The 19,869-nt window shown below is 44.8% G+C and overlaps 2 protein-coding genes across 4 annotated transcripts; one reads left to right on the top strand and one right to left on the bottom strand.

Moving 5' to 3' along the window:
* Nucleotides 1-340: 340 nt before the first annotated feature.
* On the bottom strand, nucleotides 341-5,296 carry LOC133472957 (RING finger protein 150-like). The gene is made up of 6 exons (XM_061764568.1): nucleotides 4,535-5,296; nucleotides 3,549-3,799; nucleotides 2,713-2,867; nucleotides 2,501-2,597; nucleotides 2,170-2,416; nucleotides 341-1,961 (listed from the first exon to the last, which is right to left on the bottom strand). The coding sequence occupies exons 1-6, from the start codon at nucleotides 4,989-4,991 to the stop codon at nucleotides 1,843-1,845; spliced, it is 1,326 nt and encodes a 441-aa protein (XP_061620552.1). The 5' UTR covers nucleotides 4,992-5,296; the 3' UTR covers nucleotides 341-1,842.
* LOC133472932 (SH3 domain and tetratricopeptide repeat-containing protein 1) lies at nucleotides 1,849-18,286 on the top strand. Of its 3 annotated transcripts, none has more exons than XM_061764496.1 (20): nucleotides 1,849-1,989; nucleotides 6,549-6,610; nucleotides 6,843-6,905; nucleotides 7,268-7,398; nucleotides 7,681-7,786; nucleotides 7,880-8,020; nucleotides 8,631-8,829; nucleotides 10,919-10,995; nucleotides 11,233-11,428; nucleotides 11,512-11,642; nucleotides 11,956-11,994; nucleotides 12,102-13,415; nucleotides 13,724-13,864; nucleotides 13,941-14,159; nucleotides 14,377-14,557; nucleotides 14,724-14,874; nucleotides 14,955-15,077; nucleotides 15,187-15,337; nucleotides 15,653-15,849; nucleotides 16,689-18,286. In XM_061764496.1, exons 2-20 carry the CDS (start codon nucleotides 6,580-6,582, stop codon nucleotides 16,920-16,922), a joined length of 3,825 nt encoding a protein of 1,274 aa, XP_061620480.1. In that variant the 5' UTR covers nucleotides 1,849-1,989; nucleotides 6,549-6,579; the 3' UTR covers nucleotides 16,923-18,286. The 3 variants fall into 3 exon arrangements, with proteins under 3 accessions (XP_061620480.1, XP_061620481.1, XP_061620482.1); XM_061764497.1 differs by lacking the exon at nucleotides 1,849-1,989 and adding an exon at nucleotides 5,304-5,802; XM_061764498.1 differs by lacking the exons at nucleotides 1,849-1,989; nucleotides 6,549-6,610; nucleotides 6,843-6,905; ... (2 more) ...; nucleotides 7,880-8,020; nucleotides 8,631-8,829 and adding an exon at nucleotides 8,859-10,080.
* Nucleotides 18,287-19,869: the final 1,583 nt, after the last annotated feature.

The raw sequence follows: 19,869 nt of genomic DNA, 5'->3' as shown, positions 1-19,869 counted from the left end.
ACATCTTTCACCTTTCCTCATAAGTTAAGGACCCAGTGTGAAGTCACTTGAGGAACACACTCCATATTATGTGTGCACTGTTTTTCAGAAAAGCAAAAAAAAAAAAGAAAGACCCAAACAGAAAACAGATGGATGGATGGATTTGCACACTTCAAACAACACAAACCTCCATTAAAGCCCCATCGTCATCACTGATGTGGAGCCGCTTAACATCTAGTTATAGTCTGTAAACATTAAAGTGGACTATTCATTTGAAAAGTACCGGTCGAGCCTGGTTTTTGCTCCCTTCGGTGTGGTTTAAAAAATAAAATAAAAAGTCACAGTAAGAACACAGGGAAGCTTACAACACAACAGACATAAGTTTAATTAGAACAGCATTCACAAAAGTAAAGCAGCCATGATAATGCATCGTCATCATCACATATTACAGCTAACAAGCTCGGCACTGTGTTCAAGTGCTAAAATAAACGGAGAGCATTTTTAGGAAGGAATTTTGAAATGTTGAAGGTTTGACAACAAAAATCACAAGTTTGCATCTCCCAGCAGCCAACAAAATGTCGAGTTTATTTGCGGCCATAAATCCTTCTCGGAGGTTTTCTTAGAAGAACGTAAAATGTCATTGGCGTTGGACTTGAAATGCTCTCGTATACAAAGAATGGCATCTTGTCGAAACGTCACAAAACCAACAGCGTCAAACTCAATTTTATGCGGCCCCACGAAAGCAAAATGTAATGCGTTTACTTCGTTTCTTGCTAAAGAGGATTTGTTTTCATTTTGGCAGAAAATCTGAACCGAAATCGCCATTTTTCTGGGACAATAGTTGGATGCCATTTTCCACGACTTCCGATTTCAATTTTCAGTACTGTGTCTATAATTTAAAAGCAAAGGGCGGTCGTGTATATGTAATAAAGAGACATTTATATGGTTTTGACAGTCATAACAGCGCTGCGAGGGGAATCATACCCTACCATGTGGCCCGTGACAAAAAAGAGAGTTCGACACCCCTAGTGTTTGTGGTTTTGTTTTGTTACAGTCGTTGCTTCTGTTTTGGATGCAAGCTGTGCAACAAGTTCTTTATTCAACATTGAGAAATCTTGACCTTTAGGACATCCTCATACGGCACGTCCATCGCTTGGCATGGTTCGATATGTACAGTACAAAACACCACCAGCAAGGAGGGGGGGGGGGGGGGGGGGTCGACTCAGTCTTCTCTGCGTTACAAAAATAAACATCTCCTCAGGTAGCAAAATAGATGACAATCTCGAAGCTCTCTCAGCGACCTCGGGAGTCACAAGCAAGCCCCTCTGTTCGTCTCTCCATGGCGCCGGCGTGAAAAGTGGAAGAGAGTAATGTTAGGAGGCCCAAAAAATTGTTTGTCGGCAGACGGGACGAATGTAGAAATGTTTTTGTTTGGAGGTCACGGTACACAACAGTACCGACATTTCTGGTCATCTTTTCGGGGACGGAGAAAAACCCTACGATTGGACAAGAGGGAACTACAAAGAAAACACTTTTTTTTTTTGGTTTTTTTTTTTTTTTTTTTTTTTGTTCAATACTGTGAGTTGGAACACTGCCGGGACCAAGTCGGCACAAATGTTCACCCGGTGGCCTCGCCGCAGTCTACCAAATGGAGCAGGATTTCCCGGAGTAGGACAGGAAGTGACCGGACAAGGTCGTGGAACATTCCGGAGAAGATAGAAGAGGCGGATAACCGGAGGTGGGAGGAAGTCACGTGTGCAAGTCCCAAGTTGCTTTGGCAAAAAAAGAAAAAAACAGGCCAAACTCAAAGGAGGTCCTCTTCCGTGTCACTCATTTTGCTCTTTTTTTTCTCCCCAGTTCCTCTCAGGACTTGTCCCCCATCTGAGATGCTTGAACGGATCCCTCCTCATCTGACAGACCCGTTTCCACGGCGATCACCAGCGACGCCACAGAGACGCTGCTCACCAACGGCTGGAGCTCACCTGCAGCGGGGAACACGGACACTCGAAGGTGAGCCACAATATTCAACTGGGTAACTTGTAATTGTGACCAACCACATTTCCAAAGTAATCTTCCCCAAACTTGTCAGGATTATGTGAAAATATAATTATATTTCAGTTCCCTATGAAGGCCAACCTTCGATTTTGGAAATTACTGGTTTATTCCGATGGAAATTTTCCAGAAGCTCACCCGTGTGCGTGTCCGTGCTGGCCGTCACTGGACTGTCCCTCAGGGTGTCGGGGGGATCCTGGTAGTCCTGCGGGAGTCCCATCCGTCGCACCCCCGGATCCAGAACCACAGAGGAGCCTCCCTCGCTTAGCGTGCTGTCGCTGGCCGCCCCGGAAACCACGGCCTCCAGGGCCAGGGGCCCAGCGACCCCGCCGCCCAGAGCCAGGTCGTAGTCCAGCGGCAGCTCATCCAGGCAGTCTGCGTTTAACTGGAAACGAGAAATGACAGAGCAGAGATGACGCGGCGCGAAAGCCGAGGGAAGCGCTCCCCGTTCCCGCGGCGCCGTACTCACAGCGATGCCCAGCGCCTTCAGGATGTTCATCTTGCACATGGGGCACGTGCGGTGGTCCAGCAGCCACGGGTCCACGCAGCTCTTGTGGAACAAATGTCTCCAAGGACACAGACACACAAGCGGAGTCAAGCCACCAGCAGGGTTCGGAAGGTTTCAATTTTGCAACACTTGTCACCACAAGACCAACTAGGAAATAACGAGGGGTGGAATACCTGCATGGCAGGATGCGGACCACGTCGTTGGCCTTGTAGCCTTCGATGCACACGGCGCAGTTGTCAAAGTCGGCCTCCGTCTCCTGGTCGCCCTTCCTGATGTTGCGCACCTGTAGCTTGCTGATGGCCTTCTTGGCTGCGTCACCAAGGCGGCGCTGGCGAAGACGACAGCAAGTTGGGTTTATTCCATTTGAAAGCAGGTCTGGAAAATCACTTTTATATCGTGGACTTACATAGTTTCCTAAAAATCCCTTTGTAGTGATTAGGTAGTAGGGAATGAATGAATGATTCCAAACGCAGCGACTGCGTTCTGGGTTAACCATTTGCACCGTTCCTCACACTGACAGTCGTTGGCAACGTAGTCAGCAAAAAGCATTATGGGTACCCAGAATTCATTGTGGCGATGTTTTAAACTGCAGTACTGTAGTTGGAGAAGATTAAGTTTAACATTGCTCTTTACTTGCATTTGTTCCTCAGCCCAATTGACCTTCTTTGAGTCATTGTTGTAATATTTAAATCATTTAGCTGATAAAGATGACTCCATCAAAGATGTGCAGGTGAATAACTGCACTCTACTGACTTTAAAAAAAATAATGCACTGAATCTGCATTAAATGAACTGCGATATAATGAGGGATTACTGTACTCTCTAATTACTAGCTAGGGATTTTCATATCGTGGATTATGTAGTTGACTCTAGGGCTCCAACGATTAATTGAATACTCCCTAATTACTATCTAGGGCTTTTCAGTGAACTATATAAAAATCCCTAGAGTGATTGGGGGAATGAGAAAATGATTTCCCAACACAGCCCTAGTCTGGCAGTCCCGTTTCTACCTGGTTGCGGTCTCGAGCGTTGGCGTATCTGAACCTCTGGATGTAGTAGAACACGAGCCAGGCCAGCGAGATGATCATCAGCACGATGAAGGAGATGGACACGAAAACCACCGAGGTCCTGCTCACGTACTTCTGCAGGTTCCTGGTCCCGATGGTGATGGTCATGGTGACCGTCAAGTTGCGCTCCAGGAGCGAGACCACCTCGCGACCTTTGGGCTCCGGGATCATGATGGCCACCACGTCGCCTGTGCCTGAGGGGGAGAAAGATGGCAAAAATGTTCCAAGAAAACTCTCGGTGGCAGTTGTGGAATATATTACTTGAAGTCCCAAAACCTTCCACGTGCAGTGTTCCCGTTTCAAGACACCCGTTTGAGTGCTTTATCATCTAATGACAGTTTGACTAGTCTGGCCTGATTTTCCCACACTCCACTTGTCGCGACTTGTCAGGAATTGAACAATATCACACGCCATGTTCCATATGACATACACTACCCTCAAACGGTTTGGGATATCTGGCTTGGGGGATGAAATTTCAGGATGAACCAAAAATACACTATAACCTTTCCAGATGAACTTAATTTGACCTTCGCTGAACTCTTGAACGCACGTGTCCCAACGGTTCAAGGTCACTGTTCACAACAGGACGCCCACTTCTGTGCCTTTCTGTGACTCTTCCAGTCCCCCGGTTGCCACCAGCTGTGAGACTGTCACTTCCTGTTTGACGGCGAGGAACTGTTGATCAACTGCGAGGCGTCGACGAAGACTGTCTAAATAACCAATTCCAGTTGAACCAAGAAATGTTTCGGTCCATTCGTGGATCAAACCCAGCGGGTAGCTTACTGACCGTTCAAGCGTTGGGCATGTGCATTCAAAAGATGCAGAGATGGTCAAATTAAGTTCCCCTGCAAAGGTTCTAGTGCAGTTTGGGTTCATCCCCAATATCCCCAACTCCAAACGAGAAGATAAAAAGGAGGCGGCGTGCCCACCGGGATGAGGCATGGTGATGGTGTCGTTGGCGTTGGCCGAGCCCACGTTGAAGACGACCACGGCAGAGGCGTTGCGCTCGGCGGCGTGCCGGATCTTGTCCTTGTACGTGCAGTTGCCGCCGGCGATCAGGGCCACCCAGGCCCCGGCGTGGGCCGGCGCCGGGAACGGGGTGCCGGGGTCGCAGGCCTGGCGGTCGTGGGGCGCGGCGGGCAGCACCACGACCCCCTTGGCGTCCCGCTTGGGCGAGTGCTCCCCGTAGCGGCCGCACTCGGTCTTGTCGGTGCGCGGCGTCTTGGTGGAGGGCTCCACGTAGGTGATGTTGACGAAGGCCGTGTACCACTCCTCGCGCTCGGCCACGGTGAAGTCGAGGCACAGCAGGTGGACAAAGCAGAAGGACAGCAGCCACGTCGAGAGGGCCAGGCTGCGGCAGGCCGCCGCCACGGAGCACGGAGCCATGACGGGACTGATCCCCCGGCTCCTAGTCCGCCATGCGGGAGCGGTGGTTGTCTCGGATGAACGTCCGTCTGTCGCTCGGTCTTCCCGTCTGTCCGCTTTCAGCTCCCCTCCGCTAGGCTACGTTAACAACAGACGACCGTTAGCCGCCTCCATCTGCGGCCAACAAAAACATCCGCGGAACCAAAACCGCGGCGGATCGAGTCGCCGATCAAAAGGCGACAACGGGGCGGAGGGCGTTCGGAGATCTCGTTAAATTGGAGACGCCATTTAAACTGCATTGTTTTGACTGGGCACCCCGCACCCCGCCCCCTCCTCCTCTCCCCCAAAACCTTTTTTTGATGTCAAGTTAGCGAGGAAGGCTTACGTCCGTTTGTGGATTGTCAAAACAAAAGCTAAAATGAGATTCGGCGGAAAGCTTCCACTTAACTGCACCGTCATAGAAGTGAAATTTATTGGGTTATTGAATAAAAAATATTTCCTACATCACCCGTTTTACTTTTATAAATACTTTTCAACCTAAAAAGAAACTTACATCTTACCTTTTTCTCTTTTTTATTTTGAAGTAGGAATCATAAATATCCGGTTTTCCTCGGTCTTACTCGCGTCAATTTCAAGTCGCTGTGCGGTGCAATATGTTGCTACGCCACCCAGCGGTCTGGCATATACACAATGGCGCAGTCTGGACACACTTTAAAGCGGCAGCAGTCCTCCGTCATTGGTTAAATCCACGTCACATTATTTACGGACGCCATGTTGTTACCCGTTTTTTCCCATTTAATAGCGCAGGCCTGCGGTCGCATTGGTCAGTTTGGTCAGTGCATTGTTTCTTGTCATGAATGTATCTGATTTCTCTTCCAGTTCACTAACTAGTCATGATAATAATCTCAGATTAACAAAAAGTATATATATTGTGAGGTTTCTGTGGGAAATATCTCTTACAGATGGTATATTTTGGAAATAGTCAATTGAGTCTCATTGTGTCAGTTTGGTAACAATATCGGACAACAATCGGACTGTGTACACCACCCCATGTACTGCTGGGGCAATGGCGAGCCAGGCTTTTACTCATTTGTTGACATGGTCAGTCCAGTTACGTTAAATCGTAGCTGCCCTCTGCTCGTCTGTACACTTTTGGGAAAGCAAACTCTGTGTTTTTCTTCAACCATTTTGGGGGCAAGTGGATTGTTTGCTCAGTGAGCGATGATTAACCAGCAAATAGCAGAACTGTACACATTTAAGACTAGTCTTTGTCATAATAGTCTATCATTGGGAAAATAAAGACATGTACAGCATTATTTTGTCCGCCCAGCCAAGCAAAGGAAATGGAGGAGTGCAGCTTCAAAATAAGAGTCGCAACAAAATAACATGAGGTTAAGGATTCATTTTCAATGTGGAACAGCTCATTCCGAAAAGTGTAACAATCCATTTAATGTGTTTATTAGACTTAATTTATCTATTCCCACTTCATTATGTAGCTTTTATTTTGGAGAGCCAGAGCAGCTGCTGTGGGCTTGACTTGTTTCCTCCTCTGAGAAGTGCTGATGTGTGTCCTCACAGTGTGCTTGCGTGACCAGAAGAAGCAAGTCCGATGGAAAAAAGCGGACGACACAGCAGACGCGGTAAGAGAGAGTATAAAAAGTACCTACTTTTTTTTTTTCTCTCCATTATAATGTTATCAACCCTCAAAATGTGTATGTGTGTAGATCTTTATTCTGTCAATCTTAAACAGTATTCCACAATGTCCTTTTAATTGTAGTTGGTTTTTTCATGTGCAAATATTTGATTTATGGCTTTAATGTTTTACTGAAGTTGTGATGATTGTCACAAATACATTTTTCATGTTTCTTCCAGGTGCTGCTTTCTCAAGAGATGCTGCCAGTCTGAAGGGAACACCTGAGGAGAACCTTCCAACAGGTCCCGACTTTTTTTTATTTTTATTTTATTTTTTTGCATGAATTCGTCGAAAAGCTCGTGAAAGCAGAAATATGACATGTAAAAGCCTAAATGACCCCAGTTACTAAACATGTCATGTGAGTCCATTTCAAGCAGTTTATACATTTACCCTTGAAGTCACTGATTAATCTTGAAGTCTGTATCAAACTGTAGCTGGAACGAGGAACTCATTTATTTAATAAAAACGCAGTTGACAATGTGACAAAAAGGATTGCTTTGTACGGAATGGTGTTTAGTTCTCAAAATAAATGACTGATGTGGATCTGAAGGCGTTCAGGGAGATTTGGATGATGATCCCTGACTTTAGTGCACTTTTTACTCAGCTCTGCCAGTGCGCCTGGATGTGGTCGCGGGTCCCGAGCGTCTTCCTGCACACGAAGAGTCGCAGGAAATGCTGCGAGGGAAACTGCGCATTCAGCAGGCCGACAGCACTGAGCTCAGCGCTCTCTTTAGGGTACATCGTAAAAACACACTTGGAAGCTTCACGTTCAGCTTCTAGGTTTGTCACAGTTAGGTTAGTGAAAAAGATTGAACTGATTGGAATGAATACAGGCTCTGGTTAAAGTAGAGGTACTGAGTTAACTCCCATTCAGTTAACATGGATATTTGACTCCTAAAGCCGTCAATGGCAGTGAATGTTTGAGGTAAAATAAACAAATAAAAAAGTCGAGACTGACAAGTACTCAATCAACCAATGAACAAATATAAATCTAAAAAGGAATTTTGTGTCAAATAGGAGTTGTCTGCTCACCTGGTCGCCATTGACAGTGAAGACCAAGTGATTTTTGTCACGTTCAAAGCATTCGAGGAAGTATGGAAGTTCACAACATATTACACACACGGTAAATTGGCAATATTGTCTATTTTTACCATCTATCTTTAGTGTTCAACTTCAAAAATGTTTTAATGTGGCTGCCATGTAATATTTCTAATAGGTCTGCTGGGTCATTTCATGGAGCATCTGTTGTTTGACCAAAAGCTGTGGCTCCTTTCCTTGGAAGAACATCTTGAGATCGAGGTCTCCACTCCGGAGGACACGCTTCATGTTCTCTACACATGTGCTCTCATGCAAGAAGGTAGGCGGTGGCAGAAGTGGGAGTAAGCCACATGCTTGTATGTGCAAGTCCCCAAGTCTTAACTGTGACGTTATTACATGGATTAAGCTAGTCACAAAGTACTTGTATATTGGAGGGAGCATGAAATCAAGAAAAAAAAAAAAAAGTATATTTACACCGATAATAGTTAAATAAACAACAACTGAGAGTATCAAATAAACATTTATCCACTGTAGATATATTCAAAAGAGAAACAGAGGATGACAGTCATCAGCATATATAAAAAAATAAAAAATGCATATCAGAGAATACTGACTAGTTTTTCTGTTGATCAAATATATTTGGAAGTGTAACTAACCTGACAAACAGGTCTTGAAATGAATAGTAAACATTATCCATCCAATTGTAAAGTCCAGTGTGGAGTCATTCAGTTTTAGCCAAGCAAGTTGAAAGTCCTAAAATTGGCTTGACAACTACATACACATGGATACAACTTGACTCGAATCCGACTCGAGTGAAGTTGTATGACTTGAGTCTCCCACCTCTGGGTGACGGTGACATTTGATTTGAAAATGTGAAAATGAGCGAAATGGCGGCGTTAAGAGTGCTGTGATCTGTGTGTCGTCGTCAGGTTCGCTGTTCGCTCGCTGCGCCGCCAGCCAGATGTTTGACAGTTGCACCTCCGGAGGTGACCTGTACCTGGAACAGGGAGACATTGCACTCTTTGAGCCGCCCTTCCTGGACTCGGGCTGGACTATCCTTTGCCTGGCAGACGGGGCCAGAGGCACCGCGCCCAAACCGGCACTGGAGCCTGTGATATCTTTTCATCAGTGAGTCACAATCCACAACATTAGCAAAACCGAATACAGTGGACCCCTGTTTATCGCGAGGGTTCACACCAGGTTCCACACACTGATAGGTGAAAAATGCAAAATGGAGAGACCTCTTATTAAAAAACACTACTCATTCACTGCCAGCCTTCCCAGTTAACATGGATATTTGACTTCGAAAGCCGTCAATGGCAGTGAATGTGTTTTAACACTCTTATTCCTATAGCTAATCCTATTCCTTAGCACCTGTTCTCACTCTCTTGCTATCAAGAAATGGGAGACAATCGTATAACGGACTTTCTCGCTCGCACAGTCCTCCAAATAAGAGTACCCTATTTTCCGCACGATAAGGCGCACTTAAAAGCCTTTAATTTTTTCAAAAATCTACGGTGCGCCTTTTAACCCGGTGCGCCTTATGTGTGCACTGAGTTCCAAAATCTGTAAAAATGTTCTTGCGCGCATCACTGACTGTTGGACCATTTCCCTGCCGACAGGGACGTAATGCGTACACTACGTACGATGGCAGCGATAAACCAATTAGAGAACATGACGTACAGTACATACGCTTACCTCCGCCACGCCACTGTACTACCGGTATGCTGCAAAACAATTTGTTTGGCTAAGGACCCCCGAAAATGGCATCAGCGAAGAGACATGCTTACAAGGCACAATTCAAACTACAGGCTATCAGTTAGGGTTGTAAATGGGAATAGAGCAGCCGCGACAGAATTCAAAATCAAGCACAAGAACAGCGTCTCTACAGTCAACATTCGACTGAAGGCAAAAACGTTAGCACAAGACATGAAGATGGAACACTTTCAAGGAGGTCCGTGTTGGTGCTTTCGTTTTATGAAAAGGCGCCATCTCGCCATCCGCGCAAGGACTACCGTGGCGAACTTCAATCGCTGGACATTGGTGTCGTTCAAAGTGAAGTTGCGAGCGGCGTGGGCGCGATGGATGAGAGACGGCGAACACACCTTTACTAAGACTGGGGGGCAGCGCCGGGCGAGTTACGCCACCATATGTGAATGGATTGTTGATGCCTGGGCTAAGGTGTCTGCTTTGACCGTTGTCCGCGCTTTCGCGAAAGCCGGCGTCATTCCTGTACAGCCACCCGGCAACGAGACTGACTCCGACAATGACGAGAGGGAACCTGGCATGTTTGATGTCGAAATTGCCCAGCTGTTCAGTTCAGATACAGAAGATGAGGACTTCGATGGATTTGTGACAAAAGATTGCTCAAAAAATAATGTGAGTCTATTTTTAAATACATAGTTGAACAAAGTTCAACCAAACTCACTGTTTTGCTTCCGTTACCTTGTTTTAGCATGCGCCGAATAATACGGTGCGCCTTATGTATGGCTTAAGTACAGAAATAGACCCTGTAATTGAGACTGTGCCTTACAATCTATATGGTATGCTTGCTTCAAGCGGTTTATGTGGCTCTCCCAGTTGATGTTTACTGTAAAATTGAGACAGAAAACAAACGAGAATTAAATATGTATTGAAACATCGTATTGTTCTACCAAACCATATCATTTGTATTCTAACGAAGGTCCACTAGCTTAATGCTAACATCAAACGCAAAATACTACGGACCCGCTCACGGAAGTTAGCGTTGACGTTACGGTCATTATAAACCTTAGAGCAACTGCTACTTCAACACACATGGAGCAGCATCAATTGCAACAAAAGAGAATGAAACATTGTATATATATATACACACTAGCGTGTTCAACCATACCATATAGTACAACATTACTTCTCTGCCTCTTCTTCTTCCTCTTAAATAAGCTGCATCTCCTGTACCTCCAGTTGAGCTCAGTGCTGCCTGGCATGTTGTGATACTACTACACTGAAAGGGCACAACACTATATTGGGACTTGCCGGTACCTATTCTGTAAAAAGCCATTTAAAAACAAACACAAAAACTATTGTTTTAAAATCTGCGATGTAGTGAGGGGCGCAAAAGATGAACCGCAATGTAGCAGGGGCTCACTGTACACTAGATTTCGCAGGTGGACCGAACGCACGCCACTCTGTAATGGTGACGAAAGTGGCCTTTGTCTTTCTTGTCACATGTCCGCAGGTGGTTTCTCAAGTCTTGTGCAGAGAACATTTTATTGGGTGATGGGAAACCTGCCAGTAACTTCCCTCTGCACTTTGGTGAGGTGGCAATACCTACTGGACGATTGCAGTGTTTCCCAACTTTTATTGAGCCAAGACGCACATTTTACAGTTGAAAAATTCTTACCGTGCACCAGCAAACAAATATGTCACAAAAAGTACATACAGTATAGAGTGGTGCAAACATTCGCTATTTGTAAAATAAATATTGATTCAGGGACTAGGAATGTCATGTTGAATTGTTTTTGCATTGTAATCATTTCCTGTTGTATTCAGCCACAGGCACGTGTGTGGCCACCGTGCAATATGACTCAGAAGGTCCAGACGAGCTGAGCGTGTCACCGGGTGACCGCATCATCATCGTGGGACGACTGGTGTCCTGTCACGGCTGGTTCTTGGGCATGAAGGAGGAAACGGGGGAAGCGGGTCTTGTGGCGACGAGCCAGGTGAAATGCTCGGGTGACACTTACGAGTGAGTGTTTCGCCACGACTTTGAGACGGAGCAAGCAAAGCAGCTTTCAGAAACGATGAAACGTCGTTCGTTGTCTTGTCCAGCTCGGTAAACGCTCTTTTAGACGGAGAAGAAGTGAACTTCTTCAACCTGCACGAGGACGACGTCATTGAGGAAACGACTGCCTTGCTCAAGAGAACATCTCAAAGTGATATCGGTCATACGTACAAACTAGGTAAAAAACATGAAACACTTTTTTGTTTGTTGTGTTTATAAGGCAATTTCAGATGAGAATCCATTGTGAAAAGCCCTCCCGATAGTCTGAAATGTAAAAACTATTAAGCAAAAGGAATTTGTCACTGGCATTCTTGTGAAGGGGATCTGTTGAAATTAACCTGTGGTGTGCTAACAAGAACATCAGATCCATAGTCCGTAGTTATGTTCAAAGGATCAGACTTTAATTTGAATATCAAACGGGTTCTTGCAATGAAAATGCAAATCTGAAGACGACGAGATAAATTGCCGTGTTCTTTATTGTTTCATCCCAGATGTGTTCAGTTACCAAGACTCCGAGAAGAATCGGTCAAGTAAGTCCTTTTCGACTGGCTATTGCACGGACTGAGTCGTAAGCAGCAGGCCTGGCGGGGGGTGGGGGGGATATTCTGGTCTCAGCGTCTTGTCTTTCCTTTTCCAGAAGCTCCCTCAGCCACAGTTGAGACTGACTTCAAAGAAAATATGGAGCGGCTTCTCGACCCGGAAAAGCATTTAACCCCCGAGTGTGTTTGTCCGAGGATCCAAGACGATGCGATTGATCCTGTTAAAGGCCGACATGTGAAAACTCCTCGTTTCACTGTTCAGCCAGCTGAAGAAAGACAACACACTGAGAACATCACTTTGCTCCTGTCTTTTTTGGAAGGACGTGATTCCAAAGATGAGTTCAGAGTGTTTTACATACAAAGTCCTGAACTTCTGTCCTCCTCGATCTTCTGCGGCCACTCGCACGAGGACGAGTTGATTTCCTTTCTGTCCGTCGCCAGGGAAACTGCCAGGAAGAAGCGGCTATTGTGGTCCCAGACTCGTTTATGCTTCTTGTTGGGCAAGTTCTCCGCTGCCAAGTCCAAATTCAGCCAGGCCCGGGTTTATTTTGAGGAGGCTCTCGGCGTGCCTCGTGAAACCTTCACAGACGTTAGTCTGCTGGCGAGCATTTACTCCAACCTGGCCGCCATTTATCTTTTACAGAAGAACACAGAGAGCTTCTTCGGCGTGTCCGAGCGACTCGTGGCCTTGTTAATGGGAACGTCGTACTGCCTGGAATGTGTGAAGGAAAGCTCGGTTCTAGAATACGCCCTCAAGAAAGCGGTTCTTTCTCAAAACGCAATGGCTGAAGCTCGAGCTTGTTATCTTCTGGCGATGCACCATTGGGCTCACAAAGAGGGCCCAAAAGTTGTCCCCTACCTAGAGAGACTCCTTGTTCTTTGTGCCGGAGCTCAGGGAAGGTCGAGCGTCTCCCCCAGTGGAGGACATCTAACCCTGGGGAGGCTATACAGGGAAATGGGCCTCCACCAGCTCAGTATCTGCTCAGCTGCAAGAGCATCGCGGCATACGTCTACGACACTGACTGACGGTCTCAGCGGCCTGCTCCTCGTCACGGGCAACACCACGGACGTGGACTCCTTCCCAGCTCACATGGCTCCATATTTACACCGCTGTCTTTCTTTGACCGATAGCCAAAGAGCGCCAGCACACAGACAACATTCAGTGTTGAAGCACCAACTCGCCGTTTGTCTCTCGCAGCTCTTTTACCAGCAGGGGATGCTTGACAAGGCCATCCGACTCATGCGCGTTCTTATCGGCGGCACTCCTCCCTCCCCCGACTCGGCAGAACAGAAGAACGCCCTCATCTGGCTGGCATGGCTCCACATCCACGACCGTCAGCCGAGCGTGGGACTGCGCGTCTTGGACTCGGTCTTGGGCGCCCTGCCTGAGCACTGCACCATGCCACTGGAAGGTCTGTGGATTTTGGTCTTTGGTCCTCGATCTTGTTTCTACATTGACCAAAGATTGGGAACTCGAGTCTTATGACCTGACTCAAGTCAGACTTAATTTGCCATTTTTAGGACTTGGGAATTGCATGGCTAAAATTGATGAATGACTCAACTTGACTTTGACTTGACTACATTTGCATTGAAAGGGTTTTGCAGTAACTTGGGACTTGTGTGATACCTGAAGATGAAACCTTGAGACTTCTTTATGATTTGTACAAGCAGTATGTGACTTTCTGCCACCTCTGCTTTTGACTATTTGATTGGCGTCAAGGGCTGGTGCTTAACATGCGTGGGGTGGCTCTCCGGTGCATGGGTGACCTTCGTAGGGCGGCAGAGAGCTATCACGCTGCTGTGGACATCTGCCAGGAGTACAAAGACTTGCCAAACTGGGCGGTAGCTCATGCTAACCTTGGTATTTGATATACTTATTAGGATTAGACGATGACATGAGTGGGTTTGCAGTAAATTACTTCCTTCTCCTCACATAGGGTTGATGTGCCTCAAGGCCGGAGCTAAAGGACTGGCACAGAAGCACCTGATGGAGTCTGTGCAGCTCTTCTCTGCGCTGGACGGAGGGCACGAGACAACTTTCATCGCCGTGCTGCTGGAACTGGGACGACACTGCGTGAAGGAGCGCCGGATGCATTATGGGAAAGGATGCTACGAGTGGGCTTTGCTGCTGGCAATCAACGCCAACCTCTCAGAGTGTAAATTGCCAAATTGTAATATCCTAAATGAGAACTTGTTCTTATTTTACTGCGATTCATCTGGGATTGTGTCTAAAATACGACGCAATGGAATCCATTACAATATTCAGTGGACAGGGACTGAGCCCTGAATAAAGAAAAAACACGTAACTGTAACTGTAACTGAGAATGTATACAGGTCGCTAAAGGAGATCAATTCGATTTCAATGGTTGCCAGGCCAGCTGAGCGCGGTAAGACGCCTGTGCCACCTGTACGAATGTGAGAGTCCAGACCAGGCCCGGCGTATCATCTACAGCCAGTACCAGGTCCGACTGCTTCGAGGAACACGAGACCGAGAACGTGAGGGCGACGCGCAGGAAGCCATCAGCCAGCTCTTCCTCTCGCTGGCCACAGACAGGTGTTCCGCCACGGCTTGCCGTACACTAGTACTGCACTAGTTGAAACCTGCGCACTGCCAGTGCTACTAGTGAGGCGCTAGAAAGATGTTAACTTGTAGAATTGAATGTCGCTCACAATCATTGTTTTTCGTTGATTATTGAAGCGTGCTTCGTCACCGTCCGCAGGGCCTATCGCGCAGCTCTCGACCACACCAAGAGCAGTCTGGGTATTTTCATCGACCTGGGCTGCAGGGAGAAGGCGGCGTACGGATGGCTGCAAGCCGGGAAGATCTACCACCTCCTTGGCCAGGTGGAACTGGTGGAACTTTACGTGCAGGTCAGTTGGATATCGATCGATCTATATGTGTTGTCAGTTAGCTTCGACTTTTAAAATGAAATGTCTCATGTGGTGGTCAGGTAGCACAGGATGTCGCTCTGAGCACAGGAGACACCAAGTTCATCTTAAACCTGCTGGAAGCTGCTGGAGATATCTTCTTCAACAGCAGCCAGGACCGAGACAAGGCTATCATCTACTACAGGGTACGGTCGCTTTTAGTCCCCACCCATTACATCGAGATTCATCGTCCGGAAAGAACGGGAGTTCGCTATCGCAGCTTTGATCATTTCGTTTGTCATGCCTTGGACGCAGGATCGCGCTCTTCCCATCGCAGCCAGGAGCGACGCTGTGTCAAGCAAGCTGAGATTGTGCAACAAGTTGACAGAAGTCATGCTCAGTCTCCAACTGTACGGAGACGCTATGGAGTTTGCTCACACCGCACTGGACATCAGCATCACACTTGGTAGGAAGGATTTGCTCTTTTGATGAATTTACCTCTGTCTGATGAGATTTTTTATTTTTTTTTGGGGGGGGGGGGATCATTGATACACCTACTGTAAACTCTTTCTTCTCAGCCTGATGGTTTTGATTTTTCTCTCAAAATGGAGCACAAAAAAAAAAAACTACAACAGCACTGTGTAAAAATAATTTGGAGTGCAAGAACAACAAATAAAACCATGTCTTAAGTAAAATAATAAACTGTATCAGGACTGAACTAATGATGAACAGGGTTTTCATTTGGTTAACTCTAAACCAGCGATCGGGCGTTTCTGTCCAGGGGAGCACCTGAACGAGCGGGTGGCCTACTATCGTCTGGCCTTTCTGCACCACCGTTTAGGTCAGTGTGAGCTAGCGGAACACTACTACCTGAAGACCCTGAGCCTCTGCCCGGCCCCTCTGCAGTTTGATGAGGAAGCGCTCTACTACGTCAGGGTCTACCGGACCTTGGGGGACATCCTTTTCTACAATCTCAAGGTAAAGGATGTTAGGGAGGATTTTTGGACACGAGGCCAACGGTGTGACGGGCAAGGTACGGGGGTCCGCTCCGTTCTTTAATCCGGCCCAATGAGCATTTACATTAATAAGAGTAGTGTAAATATTTATTACATTTGTTTCGCCCTTTTTTCCTCTTAAAATTTGTCAATTACAATAATTCCATTATCTCATGAAATAACTGGTTGTGTTTATTGTGAAGAATAAAATAAAAATATATTACTAAAATAATTTGCACATACATTTCACATTGTTTTATTTCCTCCAAAAATTGGTTAATTTATTTATTGTAAATAATAAAATGAAAAGTAGTCCACTGAAATATTTAGCATATACATTTTTGTATTTATTTAAGTAAATAATTGGTTAAAATATTTCGCGTAAGTCATAAGATGGAAACAATTTGCAAAAAATCTTAAGCAATTGTAATAAAAAGAAAAACCTTATTCTTTCTTAAATAATTGGTAAATTTACTAGTTGAAATAATTATACATAAATAAAAAATTGAATTTTATTAAAAGGTTTCGCTTTGCATTAGAATGAATTAAAAATATATATATTCATATAAAAGGTTAAACATATAATGTATTCATTTATTATTCAAAAATAAGCAATTTTACATACACATTTTAACCCAATATTTTTATTATTTTTTTTTTTTAATCAAATGTAGCCCTTTGAGTAGAAAATTTGCCGAGTCATGTGCTGAAAGGTGAACTGAAAGATGAAGACCAAAAAAAAAAAAATATATATATATATATATTATTTTTTTTTTTTTTTAAACATTTTTTGGCTTAAAATAAGCCCTTTGGTCTGTCCAGGACCCGTTTGATGCGGCAGGCTACTACCACTTAGCGCTGGCCGCCGCCATGGACGTGGGCAACAAGAAGTCGCAGCTGGTGCTGTGCACCCGCCTGGCCACCCTCTACCACAACTTCCTCATGGACCGCCAGCTCTCGCTTTTTTTTTACAAGAAATCCAGAGGCCTCGCCGCAGAGCTCAACGCGAGGAGGATGAACACGGCAGCGGATCGCGCCAGTGTCGTAGTTTACTAGGCAGCGCCCAGGGTCAGTAAGAAACGTCTCCCCTGCTGTATGACATTTCTGCGCGTGCACTAGCAGAACTACATGTACCCTATTGGATGTCATACAGCAGTTGTGGAAACAAAGTTACTAGTAAGACATCGTCATTCTAGTAGTGCACTGAATTGTCTTACTAGTGAGAACAAAGAGCCTACCATTACATAGACAATCCAGTGCATTAGTAGGATATGTAATAAATGCTCAAAGGGCTTGCCATATACTTTAATAGTTTGGCAATTGTGTACAGTCATGTAGGTTTTGCGCCACTGAGGGTCAGTGTAAACCTGTTTCGAGGCTGCGCTCCGGAGATAATAGTACACAGCCGAAATGTTCAACACGCAAAGCCTGAAATGAGCTAAAAATGACTGTGAGGTGAATAAAGTCATATCTGGAACGGAAAAAAAAAAGAGCAAACTGGTCATTCACAATGTAAAAAAAAAAAAAAAATGCTCATTGTGAACATTAGCTGCAGGCTGCCCAGGACAATAAAGATGTTCTAAAACACTTCTAAGCATGACGAAAGGAGGGGGGGAACAGTGCAATTGGTTTGAATAGGCTCTAAAAATATCAGCCAGGCTGACCAATGGGATTTTGAGGCTGACATATTTAGAGCATATGCTTATTTTAATAGTGCACCATAGTATATTTAGCTGCCACGTGCTGAGTGTGTCCTTATGAGAGTTTATGGAGGGCCACCATTCTTTCCCATACGTTGGCCTTGGTAGAGTCTCCTTTATGTAACCAACTGATTCAATGCCCACCGACGGGTCGCAGAAAGATGCATCCCTTCCGTCGATTCGTCCAAACTTTGGACTAATCCAACTATATCCTCCCAAAAATATGAGCCAATGACAAACGTTGCGTGTCAGCAAGCACGGCAGATGCGGGCGGCAGTGAGGCGGTGGCAGTAGGAAGGCAGGGAGAGATTGATGTCTTCTGCCCAGTCAGTGTTGCTGCAGTAGCAATTAGATAATAGATCTGGATCAGCAATCCACGTGGGCCTCGCAGTCAGCGCAATGCTATGAGAGATTGCACGTGCGAACTTGAGTGCGCAATTGCTACGAGAAGTTCAACAAAGGGAAGAGGGAGGAAAAAAAAAAAAAAAAAAAGCTGTTGTAAACCGCGACTATATATTTTCACTCGCATCACATTTGTTCGATCACATTCTGTTGTATAGTTAGCTTGAAGGTTAGCTTCATAATAACGTAACTGACGCAGGGGTCAGCAATCTTTGACCCCTTGGCGAAATGGTCATTACACTGAAGAAGTGAAAAATGTTTTTGGATTACTGGATAATGAATGCAATAAAACAAAATTGGCTCTGCACCAGATTCCCACTTCAGTTGCCCGATTTTGTGTGTCTGTGTGTGTATGTGGGCGCATGTATTTTCACGTACCCGAGAGAGAGAGACGACGGGACAGGTCGGCTTCACGGCACTTAAGTTGATTAAAATCTGTGCACTGCAGTGCCTCCGCCACTCTCCTGTGCCTCAGTCTCTTCGCAGCATTCCGGCAACCATTGTCGCATTCGTTTTTTTTTTCTTCCAATTTCATCCAGCATTTATTAGCGGAGATGGCAAAAGTACTCATAAAAGCATTTTTTCGGGGGGGACAAAGTAAGGAGTAGAAAGTATGGGCATTTGTTTTCAAATGTAGGGAGTAAAAAGTGGTCCGAAAAAGGATAATACCCTATAGGTACAGTTGTATTATGTGCCTGCGTTTTCTATGTTCGCATGGTTATCTTTAGTGTAAATGTTATTAGTGTGGTTTTATACAGTAGAACTGTACAACACTGTTGGGTGCAATTTTACATGTGAAAATATGTATGGCCAGGGCACATATAGACAAACGAGCATTCACACACTTTTAAACTACACAATTTAGACTATGTGTATGTGGATATTAGATTTTTTTTTTTTTTTTTTTTTTTTTTGTCCAATCACATTTCATTTCACGTGTTGCCATGTCAATGTAATCTGTCCAGGGTCATAAAGCCAATGTTAACTTCGGCTTTATGAACAATGAGATGGTTTCTTTAACCAATTGCATTTCAAATTTGTCCTCGTTGATGACAACAGCATTTTCTGATTGGTTGGCCTAAATCTGTTGCGATCTGCACACAATGAATAATAATCTGCATCTTAGGTGAGTATGATGTATTTGACTTTATTTTTATTTTTTTCATGTTATTCAGTTAAACATTGATTGTGAGCTGCTTCAGCTATGATTAAAAATGATATAGCTGTGAAGGCTAGTTTTGAAAAAAATATTTTCTTCATGGTCTTGATATTACTGTCACACGATCTAAAAAAAAAAAACAACAACTTTTATATTGTTTAATGAATGAATGAAGAATGATGTATCGTTAAAAATACATGGGATAGAAATTCAAACTAACAGAAACCATATTTTGGAATTTATCGTGACTGATAAATATCTTTATAATCATTATTAAAAAAGGAAAAATAGCAAAAGCCATGTTATTTTCATTATTGTTTACCATTATGACAGGGAAACCATATAAATATATAATGGACTCATCTATACAGTAGATGCAAAATAAAAAATGATGGATAATCAAAAATCAAGGAAATGAGTTGGTTCAACTGTTGTTGAATGTATTGGGGGATAAAAAGGAACAAAAATAAAGTGACGCCAATTTTCAGTACAGGTACTGATTTGAGCGAGAAACGCGATGTACATGATTTGCTCTAGCGGGCTGGATGTGGGCCCCCGGACCTGGTGTTTGACACCAGTGGTTTCACTAGAGAGGCTAAAAGGGAAATTAGAACGTGAACTGTAAATTTTACATGTGTATATATATATATATATATATATATATATATATTTATGTAAAAAGCAGAAAAATATAGGAGTTATTCATCCCTTTAAATTAATATATATATACATGTACACACAT

Source organism: Phyllopteryx taeniolatus, chromosome 23, assembly GCF_024500385.1.
Source record: "Phyllopteryx taeniolatus isolate TA_2022b chromosome 23, UOR_Ptae_1.2, whole genome shotgun sequence".
Lineage (NCBI taxonomy): Eukaryota > Metazoa > Chordata > Actinopteri > Syngnathiformes > Syngnathidae > Phyllopteryx > Phyllopteryx taeniolatus.
This window is presented reverse-complemented; position numbering and strand designations above follow the sequence as displayed.